The sequence below is a fragment of the Pocillopora verrucosa genome, chromosome 13 (genome assembly GCF_036669915.1).
Source record: "Pocillopora verrucosa isolate sample1 chromosome 13, ASM3666991v2, whole genome shotgun sequence".
In the NCBI taxonomy this organism is placed as follows: Eukaryota; Metazoa; Cnidaria; class Anthozoa; order Scleractinia; family Pocilloporidae; genus Pocillopora; species Pocillopora verrucosa.
In genome coordinates, this window is record NC_089324.1 from 17,215,550 (window position 1) to 17,235,427 (window position 19,878).

Genomic DNA, 19,878 nt, shown 5'->3' on the forward strand with positions numbered 1-19,878 from the left:
CTAGAAAACACATTTTGTGTAAATATTTTTTCCACAACTATTTATTTAACTCGTCCTTGACACAAACCCAACCCAAACACGCGGTTAATAAGGTTTACTACTAAACCCACTATGAATCAGTACGTGATACAAAAGATTACAAATCACACTATTAAATATTGTTTGGTAACAGAAAACTTTTTAACCATAACCAGTTAATTATTATCTGTAGCGGAACAGTTAGTCCACATATTTAACAGCGATAATATTTCCTTAAATGAGATAAAAACAGCAATATACAAACTGCGCCTTGTAATGAGGCGAAACTACGGTTTCACAGTTTGCAACCCTCCTCACCCCCGAAATACTATAAATGTTTTTAAAAACCCATACTGTGAAGTAGTTTTTTTACGGTATATGTAAATAAGTTGAAGCAAAATCTTAGAACTATAACAATTTTTGATCGAGTGTACCACAACGACCAATCAGAACAAAGATTGGCATCGTCATCAGCCAATGAGGATTCAAAGTGAAAACAAGGAAACTGCTTTAAGCGCAGGAAAATGCGAATGACAAGGTCGCAATCGTTTTCGGTGTTGTATCTGATTGGTTAAGAGGCCGGCGGCGCAAGTTTCCTAGACCAATCACAAAGCAAAGTAAGGTGACACCAAAGCAATCCTGGCTGTCTTGCAACCCTCAATTGAAAATTACTCAGATCGGCAAATTCTGCCTTTTAAGTGCTGTACATTTAAGAGAATTAGCTGCTGGATCAATATAACACCCTCTGGATGATAAGTTTAATGTTCTCATCACCTGTCTAGTGAGTGATGTCGAGGATTTACTGATATTTTAGGGAGAAGTTGCACGCTTGTCAGTGCTAAATGACTGTAAGTTTTACACAACAATGTGTTATAGCAAGGTGTTTACATCTCGTGAACAAAAAGCTATATAAATAAAACACTAAATAAATTTCTCTACGCAAAATGGTAGCACAGTTTGCTTTAACAGTTAATAATTGAAATTTGATTAAGTTAAAACTCAAAATCATTCGAAGCCGTGACGTGCATGTAACAATCGCGTCGCGTTGGCCTATTGAGTAATCTGAACGACTCGCATGAAAAGTCGAGCCTCAATCCTAACACTAAATGATGTGAGTATGGTACCAAAAATTGTTAGCAAACACAATTATCACACAATTTTCGTTGTAAATATTTCTGTGCTTTCCTCTCTAATCTGTATTACTGATTGAGTCGAAGGCATGCTTTGCAGAGTTTCCATAGTGTTTTATGTTCCTCCTTCAGAATTAACTGCTACATGAAAGATGGTTAAGAGTTCCTCTACAGAAAACATGTTTATTCTTACCTTCATGTCCAAGATAAACTGTCTTCTCTGTATACCTTTACGAAACAATTTTCACTCGAATAGAAGTTGAAAACTTTGCGCTGTTTTGAAGAACTCTGCATGGCTCGTGCAAAGCATGCGCACGGGAATATCTCGTGAGTACCAAACGTTGACTTGTTGTTGTTTTTCTTTTAACAACTGGTTGCGAAATTTAAAATTAAAGATTTTTTGATACATAAAGCCTACAGCGAAGAAATGTTTTCCGAGCTAAGTAACATCTATCTAAAGTAAAATTTTCTCTCTAACCACTTAAAGCAAACTCTTAATGCTACCGGACGAATGACAGAAAGAATGTGACTGTCTTCCTCTTCAAATGTCATAATACACTCTCGAAGTGAGTTACCTTCAACTTCACTGTGCCCTCTTTCGAAACTACACAAGCTATTCACATTACTCCTTCCCGACACTGATTAAATAAGTGGTATCTTTTCATCATCATAATATATTTTTAAGTCAACGATTGGTGATACTGCACGTGACATGAGGTCGTACTTGTTTGTCGAAAGTTTAGTGAGTTTAGTCTTTTCACAGAAAAATGAAATTCAAAATGAACAAATACATCATAATAACTGATGTTTTAGAAGATAGTAATTGGAACTCGCTTATGGAAAAATGTCACACCTAAGTTTTTTTAGACTAAATTTTCAGAACAACTTTAGTTTCACACTGAGCTATGGATCTTTCCTCCGACGGAAACATTCATTCTGCAATTCCAAACTACGATTGTCACATCTCCTCTTTCACATGTAAAGGAAAGAGTTACTATCCCACAAAATATATTGTGTACATCAGTGCAGTCACTGTACAGTAATACGAACAAAGTTTACAGGAAAATTACTAACAACAACCTGGAAAGTATGTTTGTAACATCAGATTTTCTAAATGCACATTAATCCTTTCACTCCCGAGATCTAAATGTAAGTTCTCTCCACCGTTTTCCCACATGTTGCTTATAATTCAAGTTCTGAGAGTTTGATGTTACATGAAGCAATATCGCCTCGTTGATAATTTCTTTCTCTTAGTCACCTTTCTGCTAAAAATGCGTGGATATTTTGAGGAGAAATTCCTTGTTGGTCACATCTGAAAGTGAAATGGTCAAGAGAAATCCCTAGACTTCGTAAAAAGAACTTTAAAAATTTTTACCTGGCGCGACAAACGCAACTCCGAAAGCGAGACACCAAATGTTCAATGTTCAAGTTATTTGTTTAACCCCTTAACTCCCATGAGTGACCAAAACAGAATTTCTCCTAACAATATCAATACAATATCAACCAGATGAGTGATGAGAATAAAGAAAAATATAAATTTGGTGATAATTAGTTGATCCAATACTAAATTCTCTGAACTAACATTATACGAATAGTATGGTTGACAGGCAGGAGAATTACAAATTAATGGTCATTTGTCGACTTACAGCATTTCACTGCCTTGGTCAAGTGAATCTTTCCTATCCGTGTAACTGACCACATCTGAACCCGGCGGGGAGGTAGACGGGGTGGATTCCTTGTATTTCCCTGCGGTACGTAGTCGATCCACTGCCGACGGAAACAGCCCAGCTTCGACCAATCCAAGGCCAGAATCATAACGAGGTAAAGTTACCCCATCCGTGTGTAACATGCTTGGCGTCGATGCATAGTTGTTCTCCTTGGGCACTTCATTCATCTCGTACTTCGGCGGCATGGACGTTCGGTACCCATTCGGACGTCGGCTCTTTGGGTCGAACTCTTCCGAAAACGACTCGGACAAATTCTCCATACTGAACAACTCTCTTCTCACGAAGCACTGGCATTTGAGGTAGTGCAACAAATGGCGCTTGAATTCTGGGTTGTAGATAAAGAACAAGATGGGATTTATGATCGTTATTGCATACGTGAAGATGTACACGATGTTCAAAACGTCTCGGAAGTAAAGTTTCTTTTCGCCATTTGCGAAATCTAAGATCAGCCACATGATCTGGTGAGGGAGTAAAAAGACGGCGAACGAGAGGACGTAGGCCACCATCATGCGGATGATTCTGCAGTGACGTTCTCGCCTGGCGGCGCGTTCAGGATCCACGACTCTGTAACTAAAAAGTTTAAGAGGTGCATGTCAGAACGAAATCCAGGACTGCATTAGTTTTGATTAAATTCGCTCCGTGATTGGCCGACCAAAGTCGCACCACTATCTCAACCAATGAGCTGTAAAGCCCAAATTCCTCAAGGGGCTTGCTTGATTTTAATTTGAGCTCTCATTGGCTCCTTGTAAAGTTTTCTGTCTTTTGATTGGCCAGTAATGATTACTTTACTTTTGGAGTAAAGACACTCAATCGAGAAACACTCTATTAAACAAGCAAATAAATAATGGTGAATAATGACCAAGTGGAGTCCAATTCGGTCTGTAATCATACGAGTGATTAAGAAAATCGGACGACCGCGAAGCGGGAGTCCGATTTGTTAATTACGAGTATGATTACAGACAAAATTGGACAACACGAAGCCCTGTTATCAATTAATCAAAACTGTGACAGAATTTGGGAAAGAAACTACATACGTTTTCATTAAAAAAAAAACCCAACAGTTTACTCCGCGAAATGTGAGACAACAGCGCGCGCACATGACGCTTTCTGTCCACTTACACAGGCATGACGTGTTAACTGTCACTGTAACTGTCCTATTCCTCTGTCCAATTACAAGCATGACGCGTACACTGTCCTATTAGTGCTCAAATCGGGCTGGTGATAACCAATCACGTTCGAGAATTTTGTTAAAGTTTTGATTATGATGGTTATGATTTCATAATTCGTTTTAATTCATGCACACTGAAATAACTTTCCGAAGGAAAAGCAGCAGGTTTTTACCTTTGCATTCGTCCCCAGACCATCACGTACATGACCAACAGGGCGATAAGTGGCAGGGCATAATCCAAGAGGAACAGAGAGATGGTGTATCCCTGGCGGCTGCCATCAGTGCTCCATAACTCGTCACATGTTTTGTTGATGTAGTTGTAGTCCAAGCTCAGGACGTAAGGGACCACAATGATGATGCTGGAGATCCAAATGACGAATGTAAGCACAAGTGCAAGGATGAACTTCATTTGACCAAACAGGTCTCTGCAACAAAGAAGAAAAGTCAAAATACTATGCAGCTGTGGCGGGACATTCTTTAGACCAATTCCCATTCCCCCTTTCGGCCACGGTTATCGTTTTTCAGCTGAGAGACGACTGGGTCCATGGCTGGAAAAAAGTAGTCCTCTCTCAAGACTCATAAGAGCCTTCGAGATTTGGATCGAATGTTTTCGTACAATAATTAAGTGGAACTCTGGCAGGAATGTAGTTAATGATGTGTAGCTATGCAGACGATCAAATTTATGCAGTTTTTTTCAGTGTCTTACGTTTAATGTGAGTGAAGAACGCGCAACTGAGTCAGCAATTCTCTCTAAAAGGAGCCTTTCTTCAAAAGTTACCTTCTCGTGATCCAACCACACCCCAAACCGGGCTACGTTTAGAGGATTATGGATATTTTCGTCCCGTATACCACCTTTAGAGAGTCACGAACTCACCTCGTCACACCATACCATCGATGATAAGCTAGAGCCACGTACGTGAATACCATAGCCTGTAAAGCAACTGTCTGTAACGGGTAAAGAATCTTGCAGCCCCCAGCTCCAAAGGGCCAGCTGTCCGCGTCTTGGGACACTGCATCAAATGGAATCGAAGCTACCACCAGAACGAGGCCAGATACGCCGAGATTCTGCATCAAAATAATAAAACTTTTGGCAGTTCTTCTGTGACGGCGAAACTTCCTCCACAGCGCTAAGAGCATAAAACTATTCAGCAGGACACTGACTATGAAGATCGTAATATACATGACCAGTTTAAAGACGCGAAGGCCTTCTTTAACGGTGGCTGACTCAGTAGGTGGAGGCTCTGTTGTGGAGACGACCATGGTGAACTGTGATCTGTTTGGAAAGAGGAGACGTTTATTAGCTTCTTTAGGGATTTTCATCCACGAAGGGGGACAAAGAACCAACTATAAATAATCTGTCAGGTTCCCAACATAATGTTTCGTAGCTCAGTTGGTAACAGCACACGAGAGGTTATTGGAAAGTTAGTTTCCTGTTCCTCGAGGACTTGATTCTATTTACAGACTGTACCGTTTGTGGAATTTCTGTTATTGGAGTTTAACTTTCAGTATCAATTCATAAATCACTCAGCTAAACCTTTCCCACAGAATTAATAGGTTTACGTCTCAATTGGTTCCGTTATTGAACTTAATTAGCCGTTTACAACTTCCTCTGAATTAGGGTTTGATAAGTGATTATTGAGGAGGTCATACACGTGAATTGTTTACTTTTCGTCTGGCAATTGGACTTATTTGACGGGATATCAGTCAGTTTACTACGATTACTAGGCTTATGACTCCTTATCTTCTGTTTATCAACGAGCCCTTGTCGTGATGTTCAAATCATCTCGAATGAATGGAAAAACTAAAACAAACAATTTTCTATTTCAAGGAAATAAAAATACTATTTAATTCATACAAACAGAAGGAAAAGAGCCGTAGAAAAGTTGGGTCACCTATCGTGCAAAAGTAACTCTTCTTCTAAAAACAAGATTTACAGTAAACCGGAAAAACCACCTGAAATCACTTTGAAATAATTCCCTTTAAATGTAATACAATATTTAATCGTTCTCTCCTCGACAACGTTAGAGTCTAAAGTCTACATTATGTTTTGATAGATCACCACTTTCGGATCAATAATACATCATTGTAAAAATATATGGCATCTGTGGTAAATTAAATCATTGGATAGGAAAAAAAATATCATTCTATCAGGTTCTCAATCGCAGTCATGACCACACAAGCAGCAAGAACACGAAATAACCGTTCGCGTTGAAGGTTTTTAATCATAAGTTATATAAATAGCACACCTCGCTTCTGTTGTTTTATAAAGCATAGGCGAGTTTCCGGAAAACATCGGCCCGAAGATTATCTGTTATTCCACCTACCTCAGATAAGGTGTAGACCTTGAATTTAACGAGTCCCTACGCCACAAAAACACAGTAGAAAGAGCGATCTATTTCAGTCGAATAATGAAAAATGTATTTTTAACTCTGATTGTCACAAACACAGTTCACGTTCGCTGGCACTCTCTAGAATCACCACAACGTATGTACTATGAGCCATTGAAAAGATTTCAAAACTGCGCAGGGTTAGCAATTTTACATATCGCATATGAACGTTTTTCATTTCACTTGGCAGTCGATCAAGAACGCCTTTTTCAAAATCAATTCCAGGTGATTCAGGACCAAGAACCAACACGTCCACTTATCTTAATTCATTTGGTTCAGTTTACCGGTCAAAATGTCAAATTGATTCGACAATGAGCACGTATAGCACAAAAAAAACACAAAAAGTCTAAGTAAACAATTATGTAAGGGCGACAGTGACTTGTTTCAAGAGTTTTCTCATGCACTTATTTCACTTTTAAGTTTCTCAATTTCCCAAGACTCGTCTACAACCGGACGAAATGAGGATAAGGACGCAAATAAGCTTCTCTACAATTTCCTATTTCCTTATTACGCTTACGAAAAGATTACAAAATACACGAGTTGTAAAAATTTCCAGATTTGAGCCCTCCTAGTGCTTCTCATTTCGCTATTAGATTTCGTCGTCCTATCCAAGTCGCTTATCGCTGTCACATCAGGAAATCCAACTTGCTACTTTTCACGGTCTCTCTGCTGGCTATTACAGGATAAAATTTCTTTGAAAGCTGATGTAAACTTTATCTTGATAGCATAGTGTAAAGCAAAAAGTAAATATTGTTCTAATATATCGATGTTCTAAAGGTGTTTACAGACTGCATAGTTATCAAACATTAGTTATTGGCCTTTGCCGTGAATCCATAACACCGAAATGACGTGGCCCCCCCTACTCAAGGATAAAGGTCTGTATAACCACAGGACATTCAAGTTTGTTTTCTCTTGAATCCGTGGTACTAAAATTATGACCACGCGATGAAGCACGTCTAAACAAAACCCCCAAAAATGTCTTCCAATGATAAAAAAGCTGCCATCTTCCAATAGCAAAAAGGCCGCCATTTCGAAAATAATATATGGTTTTAATCTTCAAAGATTTTCCAACGAAAATCAATTATATAAATTGACACAAAATGACATAACTTTACGACTGAAGGTTGAAATGTAGCACCTAAAAGCACGCATAAGCTTCCACAACATTGCGTGATTGTCGGACTAAGATCGGTTTGTAATACAATCTGCATGAATAACAACATGGAAAATGCGACAAATTTTAAGAATGTAGAACGATAAGTTAATCTTCACCAAGTAGCCGGCCTACGTGTACTAGTTTATATTTTCAAACCATTTTTTTTCTGTAAAATAAACTGTATTCAAGATTTGAAACAAACCGTGTAGAGATAAAACATCTCATTTACGCATCAGGATGAATATTTTGCACAGCAAAATGGGTTATTGTTGATTATTGAGACTACCTGTCACCTGTATGGTGTCAAATCCAGAGTAAATGCTTTTAGCAAAAATTGTAAGTTCCTGATTAACATCAACTGGAAAACTACGTTCTCATTTATAACGAAACTTCCTTCTTACAACTGATTTCCAACCTTACAAAGGCTCAAGAGAATTGCCTTGTTATGATCATTGGTTAAAGCATCGACGTAACCTATGTTGAACTGCGAAGTAGGTCTAAACGCTTGCTGCTCTGAAAGCTTCTCGTAAAAATGTAAACTTGACACTTGTCTGCGAGCACAGCATCCAATACCAAGAAATCCCTATGTTCTCATAAAGTTTAACTTCAACGAAACAAACCCGGCAAGTATACAAATATGTTGAGAGTGTAAGACTAACTTAACTATTGTATACTCATTTCGCGCGCAGTTTGTTAGATTCAAGAACAGATGTATTAGAGTCAGACTCATCAACTGACTGAAGCGCTCGAATTTTTTGTTTACCGCGGCACTGGAAAACCAAAATTGAACATAAAATGTTACTAGATGTACTCACGATTTTCCTGCGTCGAAAAGTTTTCGAAAAATAGAGGTATGGAGGAGATTCAGGTCCAACTTTCTACAGATTCTTATCACCATACATCAGTACCTATACGCGTCAAATAATTCCATGCATGCATGCAGCGTTCAATTTGCGCGGCGCCAGGATCAAATAACAAGCTAAGACATTGATGAGGCAGTAAACCTGTCAAGTGTCATAAGGTGACGTCCTAAAAAAATTCGTGCATGACAAATGTGTGAGAAATTTATAATTCTTCATTGTGCGTCAAAAGAAAAACGCAATGAAAATCATGATATCTTAAATTGGAAAAGGTTTAAGCTAGTTACGGATCAAAGATCTTCAACAGCGCTACATTTTCAATGTTTATCATCAAACCACTGGTTTGGCATTAGACATGACCTTAAACATTAAAAGCTTTTTAAATGAACAACAAAAACAGCAATCTCGCTAAGAAAGGAAAATATTTGTAAGGTTAAAATCTTAAAACTTGAATCATGACCTGCCCTTTGTACTTCCGGGGGGATGGGTAGGCAAATTCACTGAAGCAACACGGGTGGGTTAGGCAGCTTATTACTGCGGTGTTTGGCGTTGGATCTTCTCTAAATCTCAGCTTTAAAAGCGAAGTCATTTATCCATGTAACGCCATCCCAAATAGTCTCCCACGTAAATGATTGTCACATAAAGCTCTTTTTTGTCGCGTTGGGGGACAAGACATAAGAGGTGCGAAGGAGACTACCATAACCTGGAGAGTATCGCAATACTCGTAGAGACAGTCTTCCTCCCCCTACCCACAAACACTTGAACTTTCAGACAAAAAAATACAATAGGGAAGTAGTGATTGTTAACCGTCGCTCGATTCAATGCAAAAATCACGTTCTTTGGTTGAAACCTTAGCCCAACAGGAAACATTAGCCCTGGAATTCTCAGAGGTCGCACCATCCTTAAAGTCTGCCGTCACGTTTTTAAATCAACAAAATAAATAAAGTATTTTTTTCCGTTAATCCCAGTATCTTACGAAAATACTTAAACTACGCTTCAATTACTTAAATTGCTTCAATTTGCGTTTCAATTACGTTTAGTTCGAGCTATGTACGTAACTTTTGGAGGAATTCGTAATAGCGAGAGAGGTAATAAATGACCGATTTTGTTGGTTTGAAGGAACCGACGGCAGTCAAATTACTGATTTTTGTTACGTATGTCACTTGTTCACGAGGCAATGTTTGCACGAATTCGATCACAAGGAGGAAAACATGGCAAGGAATGACTACATCCTTGCTCCCAGAACTGCTTGGTTAAAAACAGGAAGAGTATATTACTTTTCGGGTTACTTCTCAGATTGATACTTCCTCGTTCCCAGCACTCACTGTAAGAGTCAGAGAGTGAGCGACTGGTACAGAAAAGGTTTCAGTTCTCCCTGTTCACGATTCTTGTTTGTTAAAAAGGCAACTAAGTACAATTTTGCTTCGCGTAGTTTTTGTTTTGGTCAAAAGAAAATACTGAGAGTTTTCCTCGATAAATGTGAAGTTTCCTTCACCTTCTTTAAGTCATTATATTTTTGTTGTCCAAAGGTCATCGGCCAGCCGCATGGAATGTTTCTTTTCCAACCATCAAATTCCCCTTCGTCAGATAGGTACTGTTTGACTGACCTTGATCCGGCAGCACACTGCTAATTAGCCAGTGAGTTAAGGCCATCATTATCAGTGCTGCGGCAGCAGTATTTGTTTTACTCGTGGGAAGGTATGACGCTTTGAGTAATGCAAGTGTGAGACGTGTAAGGGGTCTTGCACTGCAGAACTCTTCCAGAGTGGTCTCCAATCTTCGATCGGGAAGATCGAGACACGGTCGTCTCGTCCAGCAGCGCTGTTAAAGAGCTACAATACAGTTTGAGATCTGATTCATGCGTACACAACCAAGCCCGAATTCATTCATCTATTACGTAATTTCATCGATTTTGGATTTTATCTTTGTAATGCAAATGTTGAGCAAAAATCTTGCTAAAGATTCAAGCATGTAAGTTACACAGCTGTCTATTCAGCCGCTATAGCGCGCTAGCCGGGCCAACAGAAACTGTGATGTTCATTTGAAACCTTAGAAAGATTATGATGATTATGATGAAAAGAAGCCCATGACAAAGTCTTAGAAAATATTTTAGTCAAACATATGACCCACAAGACAGACACAGCAGTTTATTTGAAGAGAGGTCAGCCGGAGTTGTCAAGAGACTATTAACAGTTTATAATCTCTTGGGGTTAATTGGCTGTTTATTCCTCCATCTTGCAGCAGTTCAGTAAACAGGTTGTTTATCTCTATCGATAGTTTTATCAACGAATTTAAAAGGAACAACTGGTGACTAATGTCATCTTGAGAGTGTGTAAAAACTTGCTGTATGCACAGCTTTTCATTGGCCCAAGGGAGGAGACTCTAAGAACAATTGATTAAAAATTTCGTTCGAATCAGATCAAGACGGTCGTTTGTAGAAGCAAAGCCCCAAATCACTTCCAAAAATATATGATCAAAATCTACAAATTTTCTTGTGCATTCGGTTAAGAAAAAGTGCATAGCCCTCTAAACAATCGTCATTCAAAAATGCTTTCCTCGTGGCCAATCAGAATGAAGAAATTTGTTAAAAAAACAATCAAATACGGAAGACACGAAAGGGGTCTTGTGGTCGATGCGGCCGTGACAGTAACACAAACTTGGCTTTCGCTACGACTCTCTCTATTAATTCAATTTCTAGAACTGGTCGAACTTTCACTTAATGGAACTGATGGTGATGATAACATAGGAAAAGACTGCTGTCACCAGTAAACGAAATGTTTCCATCGTTCAAGAAAGCCTTTGTAAGTACTGGATAGCTCTCTTTGTCAATTTGATATTCGGCACGTTGTTTTCGTTGGTTTAGCAAATATAATAGCGTCAAGGATAGATTATAATGCTTCTTTGACGATGTTTTTTTTTCATGTTGGTCAAAGCATTGGCTCTAAAATAACATCAAAAATAACCACGAACTGATGTAAGTGAAATAGGTTCACTCGTCGCTCGCCGAAGCCAGTTTCCTCCAGAGAGTGGAGCCGTTAGAGCGATTACAACTTCGTGACGTGTTGTAACAGGGTGACTCGTAAGGTTGGACGAACGCGCCCTTGCGAGGATAGAAACTTCATGATTTCCTTCTCTTCCACTTTCAATTTCGACGCTTAGGTTCTGATATAAATTTGTTGGTCGGAGTCGCAAGCAGAAGCGAAAAACACTTGAATATTAATAGCGGTTTTTATTCCCTGTAAAAGCAGATGTTTTCACTAGATCCTTTATAGTTGCAGCCGTCGGTACATAGTTTTACTCCTGAGTTTATCAGGCCGATTCCGTCGGTTTAAAAATGACAAGGCTTCTCTATGCTGAACAACTCTTTATCAAGATCTGTGGGATGAAAAGCTTAATAAGCGTCATGGCGAAAATATACGAGTAAAATACACTCCATGAAAAATATCTCACTCTACTTCCACAGTGGATCGCTTGTTGTCTGAACACTTACTTTGTTAACTCACTTTGTTAAAACGAGATCATTTTAGCGAATTATTGTTACTGCAATAGACACCGTGAACTATAAGATATAAATATTCTTTGCTAATGTCCAAGTGGATCACATAAATAAAATCAATATTATGCACAAAAAATGCTTTCAAAACATAGTGCGTTTAGCATAATTTTTCTTCTACCCCAGCAAAGCGCTTCAACTATTTAAAAATATTTTTCTCATCGTCGCGACACTTCGCTCCTGATACGTCTGTGTAAAACCACTTCAGACTTTATCACATCCATCTCACGGTTAAATATAAATTTTTCAGTAACACGGGTGTGACTCTGTAGCGGTTGTTGATCGAATCACTTGTGAAAATATTTTAATAAACGATTTTAATCGAAAAACTCTTTACCCCTTCTGGGAGAAAAGCAGAATTTGTTTCCAAAATGGAAAATGGATAATTCGCTAAAATAGCCTCGTCTCAACCAAGTTAACGTTCAGATAACAAGCGCACTGTAGATGTAAGGTGAGGTTTCGTTCGGTATTCCCAAAAGCAATAGACAATACCTGTTTACAGCAGCACTCACTGAAAAAAATTGCCCGAGGGTCTCTTCAAAGCTTTGTACACGCACCATTGCCGCCCATTTTGGCGTCTGATTGATTGTCTATTGTTAATTACATATAGCGAAATTGATCTTATTATGTTGGAATATCAACACCATGAAGACATATCCCACCTTTTAATTAATCCATCTCATCTCTATGTTATTTAACAGACTCTTTTAATCGTCGTAACTGCCGCTTCGATTACTTATACACTGCTGAAAACGGATTTATCTTCCATTCTTAATCAAATGTTTAGAAACCAACGATCAGGTAATTTTACAAGCCCAAGAGCAGGGATTAGAGGGATCGAGGAGGAACTTAGTCTCGTACCCAAACCTTCCACGGCCAAGTGGTTGTAAGTTCTGGATACGCGATTATATTAGGGGGAATCCCGGATTTTTTCACAAGGGGTTTCGCCTGGTTGCTCACGTTCTGAGCCCCTTTTAGACCGAGACATACCAATTCCACACAAACTTTCAAACCTTGCCTGGCGAAACATGTTTTTCATACTTTAAAATGTTGTTTTATTTATGAGCTCTTATATTTTAGGAATCACAAACAAATTGCAATTATTCATTCCATTTTTTTCAGTTGCAAATGTATTTAAACTTTTCCCAGGGGACAAGTCATTTACTTATCGCCAGGTGGTGGAGAATTTTTGTTTCTTGGGGGGGGGGGGGAGTCGTAGGGTCTGCAGTGGAAACAGAGGGGAGGTCAGTCGTCACCAACAGGCAATCTTATATAAATTGGAAAATACGTACTAACTATTTACAGCCAATGATTGAGGATCGTAAGAATAGTACTGAGTCTAATGGGGGTGGGGGTGGGGGGGAGATCGGGTAAATTTTATTGTGACACAGGAGATAAGTAACGACCGGTCTTAATGCCTGACGAGTTATTCTGTTTCATACGTTCCCAGATCTCAGTGAGTATCTTTCTTTGGATTTAAACGAGAACTCAGATGAACTCGACGCTTCGCTATCTTCAATCAAATGCAAGCCATACAGGTAAAACATGTCGGAACAATTAATTAATTAAATAAAAGATGGAGACATGTAAAGGTCAGGGAGTGCGGACAAATTTGGCGACATCAAATTAGCTTTATTTGGTTCTCTTTTCTGCCTCCTTCCTCACACAGTACGCAAAACACCGTTCTTCTATTTCGTTATTCTTCGCACAATAGGTGCGATCGTAACATTTTTTATTTAACGTTTGCTATTTCAAGAAATAGAGAAATTTTCAACCGAGTGTAGAAAGTAATCCGCGAATTCATTGGTTTACACGGTTTACTGCACTTTGTGATTAGTTTTAACATCTCGTGCCACTGTTTCAACCATTCAGATGCAAACTTGTTCACTTGCGTTTTCCCGCGCTTGTAGCAGTTTGATTATTTTTTTACTCAGAGTTTTGTTACCTCCTGGCGTCATATGACATTGTAATAACCTGGTTAATTGACCGTCTGCAGGTTAGACAGAGTTGATTATGAACAAGCCTATAAATATTATGGAAAACCAGACAAAGAAGAAAGAAGATGCGACGACGTTCATTTCCCAGACATCTGTGCGTTCTATGTATCCAAATTTGGAGAACATAAACTGTCATGTGACTCAAAGGTTTGCGGCTCATCACGTGTTCAAATGGGCTGCATAAATCCAAATATGGGAAAAATTTCTGAATGGACGGATTTATCAAAGGAAACTATAGTTATTACGATGGAAAAAGCTGTGGAAACGAGTAGGAAAAACGGGTTTGGATTTCTGTTTCTTAGGTGTGGAAATATTCTTCAGGTCCTAACCTTTCCTCCAGTGTTGCAGGAAGTTGAAGGCGGCGACAACAGGAAACAGATCAGTGTAAATGTGATCAGCATGGATTCTCTCTCCAGGCCACATTTTTACCGAAGTCTTCCGAGAGCAGTCGAGGCTCTACGCAAGATAAGAAATAATTTTGAAATCAGTGCCACCGCCTTAGACTTTCAGAATTTCCAGGCTATCGGAGAACAAACTTTTGACAATTTGAGGCCGTTTTTTTGTGGTGTTGTAAAAGGTAAGTTCTGAAATGAACTTACTTACATCTCCCTAAGAAGACTGATGATATGGAAACCGCTAGTTGAAAATTCACTTGGCCAATTACAAATTGTGATTTAAATCATTAACATGAGTGATTTTCTTGTAATGCGTTTAAGCCAGCGATGGGGCACCCAACGCCGCCGCCGTTCTAGCGGCGTGCCACACTTAAATTTTGCGGTCTTCGCCGCTTGTGACGCAGTACCTCAGTATGACAGTCAGTCATAAACTAGAAACGACCAAACGTCCGGGGAGAATTGTCTCAGTAGAGTCCTCTCGACAGGGCGTTCCTCGGGGGGGGGGGGGTATTGGGACAGGAAGACGGCTTGTTCTGCAAACTATCTTTTCTAACAATGTTGATCTGAAAATTAACGGCTCTTGGTGTAGAAAACACAGTATACGTCACAGTAGAATTTCATCACAACCGGAAATAAGAAAACAGTGAAAACAATAGTGTGACGTATACTATGTCTTCCACACCAAGTAAGAGCCAAATTAACTCACTGATTGGCTATTTAGCTAGCTGGCCGATAGGTTGCGAGCAGGCCGACTAGCTAGCCCATTAACTGACCTACCAACTCACATTAAACAATGGAGCTCACTAGAGTTGCTTGCTTCTTAGATGACAACATTCTTACTGACACCTTCAGGACCTCAAAGTATTCTTTAGGCGTAGAGGTCTTGTATGGGACTTTTAAGAAATGGGGCTACCAGACGCTTTTTCAAGAGGATCTCGTTTGGTTTGACTATTGGGGAATCATCCTGACAGACCATGAATTAAGATCAAAGCCGACTGTAGATTCAGGATTCATGGCAAGGTGAGGCTTTTAGAGCTTTTTAATTAATTTTCCATCAAATTGGAATCTCAATAGAAGACACGTAGCCTTATGTTCGCGCGGAGAGGTCTGGGTCTGAGCCCTAGCTTGATCATGTGTTCTTGATCAAGACAACTTGTTCCCACAATGTAATCCACTCGAGGTTATAAATGAATGACTACGAACTTTCAAGGAAACTCGACGAAATACCCATACTCCTTATCGCTGGTTGTTTTGGAAACCGGGATAAACTGAGGCGTTGTAAGCTTCTTGAAATGATTATGTGTGTAAACTACGATCCAATTGGCGCGAAAGTTGAATGTTGTATTGGCTACTGCGTTCGAAACCTCTTTATTCTGATTACTCAACTCTCATTAAAAAATTGTTGATTGGTGGGTTAAAAGTAATGAAATATTTTTGTTCTGTCACGATGAAATCTGACTAATATAATACTTGATCCCTATTAACCCCTCAACTACCATGAGTGACCAAAACAAAATTTCTCCTTTCAATATCAATGCAATATCAAGTAGATAGGTGATAAGAATAAAGAAAAATATCAATCAAGGGATCGCTAGCTGATCCAATACCAAATTCTCCATACTAACAGCATGAGAACTGTCTTGCAGACAGTAAGGAGAATTGCTAATTAGATCTTGGGAGTAAGAGGGTTAAGGGTCTGTAATATTCTTTTTATCCCTCCCCTCCTGTCAGTGACAGTTAATTGGCAATCTCCCTCTTCATACTTTGTTAGCGCCGACTGATCCCCCCCTGTTTCCCCCTAAAAAACATAAGTTATAGCTACCCCACAAATCCTTCTCTCCCCCACCACAACCCCCTCAGGTGATAAATATTTACTGGCCTCTAAAAACTCTCCCCTCAGGTGGACTGAATTCAAAGAAAAGATGAGTAAGAAAAACATCGATGATTTTGGCATGACGCATTTTTCTGGGCCATTACTGAACCTAAGATACGGTGAAACAAACCATTTCGAAAGTCCCCCCAAAGTGTGCTTAAATGGTCGGTTCTTCAGTAAATATTTTATGGATTACATACAGACGGTTCACACCGCCATTAACAACGATTCTCGGACCAAACCACTATTTTCGTTCATTCACTTCAACACGGGACACGAACATACTGGTCAGCGGATTAGAAACACAGACGCCCATTTAGCAAAGTTCTTGACCAACATGGCTAAATTGCCGAACACTCTCACTATGTTAGTTTCTGACCATGGAAATAAAAATACGCGGTACAGCTACAAGACTGAGGTAGGAAAGAGAGAAGTTTATGACCCAATTGCTTTTATGATCATTCCCGATGGTGTCGCGAGAAGTCTGGGCGAGCAGAGGATGGCTGCCTTGGCAGAAAATCAAAGACGGCTTTTCACTTTTCTAGACGTACACAGAGCACTTATGAGTTTAAACGATCCGAAGAAAATGCATTCACGAGATCCTCTGGTTGCAGGCATATTTGCAGTCTTACCCGCGAGTCGCACATGTTCAGACTTGGACCTCATGCCACAAGCCAGATGCAAGTGTGAAATCAGCGAAAATTATAATTCGGTAGAAGACAACTCGGACAGTCTAAAGTGGTTGGCAGAATTTGCCGTTGGAGCTTTAAACGAAGCCATACAAAAACAGCATATGGGAGGTATGATAAAAAGGATGCAAAATAACATTTCTTAAAGCTCTTCGATTGAGTTTCATTGAAACATAAACAAAGTGGTGTGGTGAAAAGGATCATGTAAATTAATTTTTCATGGGGCTCTCTGAATGAGTTTCATGAAACCATAAACAAAGTAGTGTGGTAGAAAGATGTAAAATTGTATTTGTCAGCGCTTTCCGATTGAGTTTCGTCAAACCATAAACAAAGTAATATGGTGAAAAGGGCGTAGAATAACTTTACAAAGCGCTTTTCGATTGAGTTTCATTAAACTAAGAAAAAAAGTGGGCGTCAAAAAGTAGAATATGACAAGAAGCCAGCGGATGCACATAGTAAAATCAAGTAAATTGCTCGATGCGCGGGAAAACGCAGGCAACCAAGTCGCGATTGGTGTTAGTTTTTAATTTGATTGGTTGAGAGAGTGGCGCGGTTTTAGAGGCCAACAGAGAGCAAAGTGAGGCAAACCAACGCAAAACAGGATTACTTTGGAGACCCAACTCAAAATTTCTCTTCTGACTGTTTTTTCTGTGTTTTTTTTTTGTAGTTATCCATGTTAGGTGCTTTTTGATTCAATGTTTTTAATTTTTCCTTTAAGGTGAAGTTGATAAGCAGTTGTCATCGAACAAATATGGATTCGGAAACTGTCAGCGTCTGGTGGGAAAATCTTTTGCAAACATTGCACAACTCTCTCAAGGAGACAATGTTACCACGACAATGGATTTACGCGTAGTCCCTCCGAATGGACACAAAGAGGATGAAATTTTTAAGGTTTCTGTCAAGCAGCAGGCTAAAACAAAAGACAAAGTTTGGTTAACGAGTTTCATCCGGGTCTCTAGGTACAGCAAATTTAAGTCATGCGCAGATAAGTCAGTTGACATTAAGCTGTGTGCATGCGTCACACATCAAACCGCTGAAGCTATGAACAGCAGTGAAAAGCTTGTCAATGTCGCCATTCCAACCGAAATGTTTGGTTCAAAAACTATCATAAAAGACCTCCACTCAAGATGTCTCTTAATCCTCAGACGAAATCACGGAATATTTTCTTTCGCGCTGGAAGTAACCAACGTGTGTTTAAACAGAACTTACAAAACTGAATTAGCCGGCTCTTCAAGAGAAATAGTTACTTCCAATAAACTGCCTATTAATCTTGAGATAAGTCCAAGGACGTTTTATTTCTTGACATCAGTGAAAAGAGAAACCTCTACAGAAATTATTTCTTTGAAATTTTATGCAAATGTGAAAGTCAGGTTTGCTAACTTCGACGAGTTTAAGGATTTGGGCAAAATCGACGTCTTGTGACCCCGAATTTACGAATTCTCGTTAGTAACTGTTGTAATAAAAATACTGTAGAGGATTATATATTATCTACTTTTTTCGCCATGAAACAACGGACCCTAATGTGATAGTGACGTCAGTTTGGTATCCAAGGCATAGTTGAGGCGTTGAACTCCTCATGGGACCAACTTAACTGAGAGAATGAAGTTCCTTTTACATTTGAAGTTTGAATCAGTTGAGTTCGTTCAACTGACTTTGGATTGCCCAACACATTTTGTCCGTCTGCTTCAGACGAATAGAACGTGTGAAGATTGACTGAGGGACAAACTTCGATCTCTCTTTGAATCGAACTTAATGAATAAATTACAAATTGCTTTGTTTGAAATCCCGCTAAGCTTAAAATTCGTTTTTGCTGCTCTGAATTAGGTTTGACGAATGATGTTCGAAGCTTTCGCTCTGACAAAGGGCTGACGCTCAAAACGTCAGCTTTAGAAACTCAGTCGCCTTGACAAATCCGGCAAATTATATTCTCAAACCCCCCGTCGACGCAGCAACAAACAGTTACTTTAGAAACATTTCCCCTTCAATGCTCTAGGAATACGCATTCATGCCGGATTTAAACGGTTACCTAGATACTAAAACCTTTCGTGGACAAATTCACTTTCAAATCATTCATTTCATGAATACCTGTTGAAGACAATTACTAATGATGTCATAAAAACGTCGCTGCTACGATGAACTGGAGCCAAACTAAGGCTCCATTCAGAAAGTACAGAACGACTTTTGAAAAGTAATTGTGTCCAGGAAAGGTAAGCCATAAAATTTTAGCAGCTTTTGTTATTTAGTTTTAAAGGATCGATACAAACACCATCTATTTCGTTCTCTGAGCTTTACTGTGAACCTGTATGAAAGAGTGCTGTGACAGTCATCTTTGACTAGCAGTTGACCGAAATTTTCACTTGTAATTTTAAAGGCCAAAGATCACGTCGACACTCTTTGTGCTTAACAACATAGAAAGGACGCCAAGTCCGTTTCTGTAAACTTTGCTGAATTTAAACACGCTTTTGATGTACTTCAAACATCCTTAAGATATTAGTATATTTTAATACACTACTACTCTTTAGCCTTTATTTGAGTTACGTTTCATACAATTTCATAAACATCGACGCAAATCACTTGGTGAAAATCACTCTGATTTCGCTGTCCGCAAAGAACATTTTTTATTTCATTTGACCGTTAACGTTTCTTAATTGAGACCCTACACATAACATCTGTGTCACTTTCGCTTTTCGCACTATACCACTACATCTTAGCTTCCATTTTATGCAAGGTTCATTCGACTGGCTACACATCACGCCTAAGTCAAAAGCTTCGCACCTTTCTTAATCCATTTCTCTTAATTTGCCGTCCTATGCAAAACAACATCTATTGTTCAAATGTTTCGGCAAATTACGAGCTGGAATCATGGAAACTCGCTGTCCACGTTTATCCAATACGCATCTACCAACTTGCTTAAACTTGAAGGTT

At 39.2% G+C, this 19,878-nt stretch overlaps 2 protein-coding genes across 4 annotated transcripts; one reads left to right on the forward strand and one right to left on the reverse strand.

Moving 5' to 3' along the window:
• Positions 1 to 23: 23 nt before the first annotated feature.
• LOC131797432 (QRFP-like peptide receptor) lies at positions 24 to 8,534 on the reverse strand. Its single transcript, XM_059115058.2, has 4 exons — positions 8,402 to 8,534; positions 4,918 to 5,316; positions 4,217 to 4,468; positions 24 to 3,445 (listed from the first exon to the last, which is right to left on the reverse strand). The coding sequence occupies exons 1-4, from the start codon at positions 8,482 to 8,484 to the stop codon at positions 2,791 to 2,793; spliced, it is 1,389 nt and encodes a 462-aa protein (XP_058971041.1). The 5' UTR covers positions 8,485 to 8,534; the 3' UTR covers positions 24 to 2,790.
• Positions 8,535 to 11,102: 2,568 nt separating this feature from the next.
• Positions 11,103 to 18,422, forward strand: LOC131797468 (uncharacterized). 3 transcript variants are annotated; one of them, XM_066160744.1, is made up of 7 exons: positions 11,103 to 11,247; positions 12,701 to 12,800; positions 13,450 to 13,537; positions 13,996 to 14,573; positions 15,216 to 15,411; positions 16,292 to 17,064; positions 17,672 to 18,422. In XM_066160744.1, the coding sequence occupies exons 1-7, from the start codon at positions 11,221 to 11,223 to the stop codon at positions 18,373 to 18,375; spliced, it is 2,466 nt and encodes an 821-aa protein (XP_066016841.1). In that variant the 5' UTR covers positions 11,103 to 11,220; the 3' UTR covers positions 18,376 to 18,422. The 3 variants fall into 3 exon arrangements, with proteins under 3 accessions (XP_066016841.1, XP_066016843.1, XP_066016842.1); XM_066160746.1 differs by lacking the exon at positions 12,701 to 12,800 and having other exon boundaries at positions 11,199 to 11,247; XM_066160745.1 differs by lacking the exon at positions 11,103 to 11,247 and having other exon boundaries at positions 12,793 to 12,885.
• The last annotated feature ends 1,456 nt before the right edge of the window (positions 18,423 to 19,878 follow it).

Excerpts from the sequence above, each read along its gene's own strand:
- LOC131797432 (XM_059115058.2), bottom strand. The coding sequence starts at position 8,484 with ATGGTGATAAGAATCTGTAGAAAGTTGGACCTGAATCTCCTCCATACC. Across the intron at positions 4,469-4,917 it reads CGATGGTATGGTGTGACGAG|AGACCTGTTTGGTCAAATGA; the intron begins GTGAGTTCGTGA and ends TCTTTGTTGCAG. Across the intron at positions 3,446-4,216 it reads GTCTGGGGACGAATGCAAAG|TTACAGAGTCGTGGATCCTG; the intron begins GTAAAAACCTGC and ends TAAACTTTTTAG.
- LOC131797468 (XM_066160744.1), top strand. The coding sequence starts at position 11,221 with ATGTTTCCATCGTTCAAGAAAGCCTTT. Across the intron at positions 12,801-13,449 it reads GTTTAGAAACCAACGATCAG|ATCTCAGTGAGTATCTTTCT; the intron begins GTAATTTTACAA and ends ATACGTTCCCAG. Across the intron at positions 14,574-15,215 it reads TTTTTGTGGTGTTGTAAAAG|ATGACAACATTCTTACTGAC; the intron begins GTAAGTTCTGAA and ends CTTGCTTCTTAG.